This window comes from Nyctereutes procyonoides, unplaced genomic scaffold (assembly GCF_905146905.1).
Source record: "Nyctereutes procyonoides isolate TBG_1078 unplaced genomic scaffold, NYPRO_anot_genome, whole genome shotgun sequence".
NCBI classification, from domain to species: Eukaryota; Metazoa; Chordata; class Mammalia; order Carnivora; family Canidae; genus Nyctereutes; species Nyctereutes procyonoides.
In genome coordinates, this window is record NW_026575034.1 from 433,951 (window position 1) to 440,111 (window position 6,161).

At 66.0% G+C, this 6,161-nt stretch overlaps 1 protein-coding gene across 1 annotated transcript; it reads left to right on the top strand.

Annotated features, from left to right (window-relative positions):
• The first annotated feature begins 1,067 nt into the window (after nucleotides 1-1,067).
• On the top strand, nucleotides 1,068-5,813 carry MRPL16 (mitochondrial ribosomal protein L16). Its single transcript, XM_055317804.1, has 4 exons — nucleotides 1,068-1,174; nucleotides 2,572-2,646; nucleotides 4,065-4,213; nucleotides 5,157-5,813. Exons 1-4 carry the CDS (start codon nucleotides 1,120-1,122, stop codon nucleotides 5,640-5,642), a joined length of 765 nt encoding a protein of 254 aa, XP_055173779.1. The 5' UTR covers nucleotides 1,068-1,119; the 3' UTR covers nucleotides 5,643-5,813.
• Nucleotides 5,814-6,161: the final 348 nt, after the last annotated feature.

Consider the following 6,161-nt stretch of genomic DNA (forward strand, 5'->3'; position numbering starts at 1 on the left):
GTCCTTCCAAATATTAAAAAGCTTGGGACCCATAAGACATGATTGGCCCAGCCTCCGCCAGAATACTCATTATTTTACGTTAATCCTCAAGTTTTGGTAACTGTCCAGGCCCTGGGGTCCCTGGAGCAGCAAGGCCTCCAGGCGGGATGGTGCTGTTCCCCTCCAGGTGACAGACCTCCACCTCTGGGGGGGGCTGGGGGGGGACACAACACCTAACAGGTCACCAGCACCAGCTCCCAGCTCAGGCCAGGGTGCAACCTGGGGAGCGCCCCAGGTCAGGGCCCAGGGCTGGGGAGGCTGCAGCAGAGGCCGCAGCCCCCGCCCCCACCCCCGGCACAGGCCCCGCCCCCCGGGAAGCACAGCAGAGGCCGTAGCCCCGCCCCCCTGGCGCAGGCCCCGCCCCCGGGAGCACAGCAGAGGCCCCAGCCCCGCCCCCCTGGCGCAGGCCCCGCCACCGGAGCACAGCAGAGGCCCGCCCGCCCCCTGGCGCAGGCCCCGCCCCCGGGAGCACAGCAGAGGCCCCTGCCCCCCGCCCCCCCGGCCCCGCCCCCCCCCTGGCGCAGGCCCCGCCCCCGGCAGCACAGCAGAGGCCGCAGCCCCGCCCCCCCGGCACAGGCCCCGCCCCCGGGAGCACAGCAGAGGCCCCAGCCCCGCCCCCCTGGCGAAGGCCCCGCGCCCGGGAAGCACAGCAGAAGCCCCAGCCCCGCCCCCGGCACAGGCCCCGCCCCCCGGGAGCACAGCAGAGGCCGCAGCCCCGCCCCCGGGAGCATAGCAGAGGCCGCAGCCCCGCCCCCGGGAGCATAGCAGAGGCCGCAGCCCCGCCCCCCGGCACAGGCCCCGCCCCCGGGAAGCACAGCAGAGGCTCCCGCCCCGCCCCCCCGGCACAGGCTCCGCGACCTCCGCGTCCCGGGGTCCCGAGGTCCCGACTGCGCAGACCCCAACAGCGGCGGGGGCGGGGCTAGCACTGACATCGCCGGAACCCCAGCGCTGCGGCCCGGGTTCCTCCACTTCCGCCGGGACTCTCCGGGGGCGGACCCGCGCCAACGTCACTTCCGGCCCGGCGGGTGCAGGGCGGCGCCGAGGTCGCTGTGGAGCCCGGGCGGCCGGTCGCGCGCGGCCATGTGGCGGCTGCTGGCTCGGGCCGGGGCGCCGCTCCTGCGGGCGCGGACGTCAGGTCAGGAGCCCGCGGCGCCAGCAGCCCTCCCGTCCTCCCCGCCCGCCCCGCGGAGGCTCCGCTGGCGCTTGGTCTCCCGGCTCCCGCCGCCGCGGGGACTCGTGCGGGAGGAAGGGGCGCTGCCGGGCGGTGGAGGGGGGGGCGCGGGCCGCAGGGGTCGGTGGGGAGGGGCGCGGGGTCGTTGGGGGAGGGGTGCGGGGCCGCGGGGGTCGGTGGGGAAGGGGCGCAGGGGTCGTTGGGGGAGGGGCGCGGGGGTCGTTGGGGGAGGGGTGCGGGGCCGCAGGGGTCGGTGGGGGAGGGGTGCGGGGGTCGTTGGGGGAGGGGTGCGGGGCCGCAGGGGTCGGTGGGGAGGGGCGCGGGGTCGGTGGGGGAGGGGTGCGGGGCCGCAGGGGTCGGTGGGGAAGGGGCGCGGGGGTCGTTGGGGGAGGGGTGCGGGGGTCGTTGGGGGAGGGGTGCGGGGCCGCAGGGGTCGGTGGGGAGGGGCGCGGGGTCGGTGGGGGAGGGGTGCGGGGCCGCAGGGGTCGGTGGGGAAGGGGCGCGGGGGTCGTTGGGGGAGGGGTGCGGGGGTCGTTGGGGGAGGGGTGCGGGGCCGCAGGGGTCGGTGGGGAAGGGGCGCGGGGTCGTTGGGGGAGGGGTGCGGGGCCGCAGGGGTCGGTGGGGAGGGCGCGGGGTCGGTGGGGAGGGGTGCGGGGCCGCAGGGGTCGGTGGGGAAGGGGCGCGGGGTCGTTGGGGGAGGGGCGCGGGGGTCGTTGGGGGAGGGGTGCGGGGCCGCAGGGGTCGGTGGGGAGGGGCGCGGGGTCGGTGGGGGAGGGGTGCGGGGCCGCAGGGGTCGGTGGGGAAGGGGCGCGGGGGTCGTTGGGGGAGGGGTGCGGGGCCGAGGGTCGGTGGGGGGGCGCGGGTCGGTGGGGGAGGGGTGCGGGGCCGCAGGGGTCGGTGGGGAGGGGCGCGGGGTCGGTGGGGGAGGGGTGCGGGGCCGCAGGGGTCGGTGGGGAAGGGGCGCGGGGGTCGTTGGGGGAGGGGTGCGGGGGTCGTTGGGGAGGGGTGCGGGGCCGCAGGGGTCGGTGGGGAGGGGCGCGGGGTCGGTGGGGGAGGGGTGCGGGGCCGCAGGGGTCGGTGGGGAAGGGGCGCGGGGGTCGTTGGGGGAGGGGCGCGGGGCCGCAGGAGTCATTGGGGGAGGGGCGTCCGCGGGGATGTGCCCCCCTCCCCTGCCCCGCTCCCTCTGCTTGCCCCCCCGCCTCCCCCCCGCCTCCCCCCCCCCCCCCCCCCCCCCCCCGCCCCGGTCGGGGCGCCGTGGGGCTGTGAGGTCTGCCCCGGCTCTGCCCCGGCTCTGCCCGGGCTGCGCTGCGGTGTCTCGTGCCCCCGCCGTGGCCGCGGAGTCTCACTGCCTTTCCCTCTAGGTCCCCGGGCCGCCCCGCCCGCCCCGCCCGCCCGCGCTGGCCTGAAGACGCTGCTCCCGGTGCCGACCTTCGAGGGTGAGAGCTGGGGCCCGGGTGTGTCCCCGTTTCTGGGCGGGCCCTGCGGGCCGCGGCGAGCCGGGAGGCGCGAGGAGCCGGAGCCCCAGGACCCGGTGCCTCCAGGGAGCGGAGGCCCCTCGCGGGCCGCAGCCCTGATGTTCTCCCCCAAGGCCGGCGAGCCCCGCGGGCGCCCCGGAACCAGATGCGGAAGCGCTGGCCCGCGGGAGGGAGGCCGACGTTCAGATAAACCACCCTCGGTCGTGTCTTTGATAGATTGGAAACCTTAAAGAAAGAAACCAGCACCGGCAGCGTGGGCCTCTGAGGGGCTTTACCGTAGACACCAGGTGAAGGTGCAGGTCCTGCAAGTGCCGGGGCGGGGGTGGAGAAGCGTCACTGCAGGCCTCGGGCTTCCCGCTGCCTGGCGAAGCCGCAGGGGCGCAGGGGGCAGTTGCTGTGCCCCCGAGCGCGGTCCTAATGGGGTGTTGGACTGGGTGGTGCAGCCCTGCCTGCCTGCCTTACCCGAGACAGCCTTAGGTGACCTAGGGGGGAACAGGTGTTTTCCCCAAGCGGTCAGAGGCCTGTGTGGCCTGCGCTTCAGCCCCCGCCCTCAGCAGGTGTCGCCCTCGGCCGAAGTGCACAGGTGTGGGCATGAAGGGCCCCGTGCAGGCCCAGCAGGCGTCCTCCCGAGAGCGGGGGAGCGGAGAACTTAGGGATTCAGGTCCCTGCAGGGTGCTCCGCGCCCCGCTGACGTCCACAGGGCCTGAGTGGCTGTGCCCTTGTCCCTGGGCGGCCCGGACCACCTGAGCAAAGGTCTCTAGGCCTCAGGTTCCTCTTTTATAAAACGGAGATTTCAAGCAGTACCTGCCTGACGACAGCGACCGGGGGTATGTTTGTGCGTTCACTTTGCGGTAACTGAGCTGCACGGTTATCCGGCCCTGGGGTTACGGGTGTTGCACTCTAAGAAGCTCAGCATCCTAGACACGGGAAGCGCTAAAAAATGACCGGGGCTGTGAAGTTATCTTAAAGATAAAGCAAGATGCTGCACATAGAGCGTTCAGCTCAACGTCTAGCACTTGCTAGACGTTAAAAAAAATAATTTAGTGGGTGTTCTCTGGGACAGTCTCAGTCTCTGCCTTCCAGACGGTCTCATCTGCGTTAGAGGGAGTTTCCTTTGAGGGCCAAGACTCTGCACGGGGGTCACTGTGGGTCTCGCCCGTTGTTCGCTGTATCCCATTAACACTTGTTATAACCAGATCCCACTGTCCGTAAAAAAGCATCCACAGGAAAAACCTTTTAAGCATTTGAGGTTTTTTTTTTTTTTTTTTCCAGTGGGAACTTTAGGACTTTGACTTGACTGATGAGAGTCTTGTAGGAAGAAAATGGGTCCTTTGAGATGTGTGGTTGTACTGACTCTTGGTTGTCTGTGCTCCTTTTAGATGTTTCCATTCCGGAGAAGCCCAAGCTTAGATTTGTGGAAAGGGTACCACTCGTGCCAAAAGTGAGGAGAGAACCTAAGAACTTGGGCGACATCCGGGGACCTTCTACGGAAGCCACCGAGTTCACAGAGGGCAACTTTGCAATCTTGGTAAGTGACGTCAGAGTCCTGCCACTCCCGGAGGGAGGTCGGCGGGTTGCCAAGTGTCCTGCTCGCGAGTTAATTCCCTTCCTCCATGGGTTGGTTGTCTCAGAAGTGCCACCATTTGCTCTTCAAGCTGGTGTGCGCTTCCCAGTCAGCGTCTGAGTCCTAGGTCTCGCTTTTACATGTTGCGTGAAAATAACGTAAAGACAGAAGGAAGCTACCTCGCTGGTGGTCCCTATGAGATCCTCTGAGACCTCTGGTAAAAATAAAACTACCCATGGCTTAGGAGGCGGCCAGCGGTCTTCCTGCCTCGGAGTAGCTTCCCGGGGACTTGATGTCAGTCACTGCACAGGTGGGTGTGGACCCAGCGGCTTTCCCATCAGGCAGCCCACGGGACGCTGTACAGTCCTTCCACGGCCTGATCAGCCCAACAGGTCCACACCCGGCCCCCCCCCCCCCACCCCACTGCTGCAGTCTCCGGCTTCTCCCAGGCTCAGGTCCACTCCCTCCCCACCCCCCCAGCCTTTCTGGCTTCTCCCAGGCTCAGGTCCATGCCCGGCCCCCCACGCTACTCCAGCCTCTCCGGCTTCTCCCAGGCTCAGGTGCACTCCCCCCCCTCCCCCCCCCCCCCAGCCTCTCCGGCTTCTGCTCAGACTCACCAAGCCATTCCTCTGTAACTGTTGTCCGTTTCCTTTGGCTAATTCCTACCATTCTGGTATGTTTTATTTATTTGTTTATTTATTTTTTCCTGGTCTGTTTTACATATCACCTCCTCCATTGAAATGGGTCCACCTTGTTTTCATTTACTACCACACCCTAGGTGTTATCTCCAGGGTACTTATTAGGACTTTTATTTTTATGTATGTAATTAAAGCCACAGTTACTATAAAAGAGCCCATGAAAGATAACTAAGTTCCTGTATGTTTCTAATTCTTTCATCCACTTCTAGGCGCTGGGTGGTGGTTACCTCCATTGGGGCCATTTTGAAATGATGCGCCTGACAATCAACCGCTCCATGGACCCCAAGAACATGTTTGCTTTATGGAGAGTACCGGCCCCTTTCAAGCCCATTACCCGCAAGGGTATGGGACAGCGCATGGGGGGTGGCAAAGGTGCCATTGATCACTACGTGACCCCCGTGAAGGCTGGCCGTCTCATAGTGGAGTTGGGCGGGCGTTGTGAATTCAAGGAGGTACAAGGTTTCCTCGACCAGGTTGCCCACAAGTTGCCGTTCCCAGCGAAGGCCGTGAGCCGTGAGACTCTAGAGAAGATGCGGAGAGATCAGGAGGAGCGAGAACAGAACAACCAAAACCCCTGGACCTTTGAGCGCATAGTCACCGCCAACATGCTGGGGATTCGGAAATACCTGAGCCCGTACGACTTGACCCAGAAGGGGCGGTACTGGGGCAAGTTCTACATGCCTGAGCGAGTGTAGGGAGGAGGGGAGACGGAGGTGGACAAAGGCCACGGAGAGAAAGTCTCGGGGGCTCCGACAGCTAACTGAGGAGCAGTGGATGAGTAAGTGGCTTCTGGAAAATGGTACCGTATCTCTTGTTTTAAGTGCATCCTGTTTACATTAAATAAAGTTTGTCCCCTCAGAGTATAACTTCTCGTTGGTCCCTCCTGGCCCTTAAATGGTCACAAAGCTGGCTCCACCGACCGTCGGGGGTCCAGTTCTCCCCAGCTGTCAGGTCAAGGTCTTCAGGGTCTCCCGCCTTGGGGTAAGATGGATTTAGTATCTGCACGGGGTTTCCTGCTGTCAGTCGGCCTCGTGGCTTCACTTGTACCAGACCTCTACCTTAGTACCTGTTCTTCTCCAGCTGAAGGAAACTGAAGGTTCCCGCGTTTACAAAACGGTAACTCTTCACTGTGTATCATTTCAGCCTGGGAACACTCTACGTTTGGACAGTGGGGGAATTCTGTGCTGCCTTTTATATGTACACTTCAGGAGCCA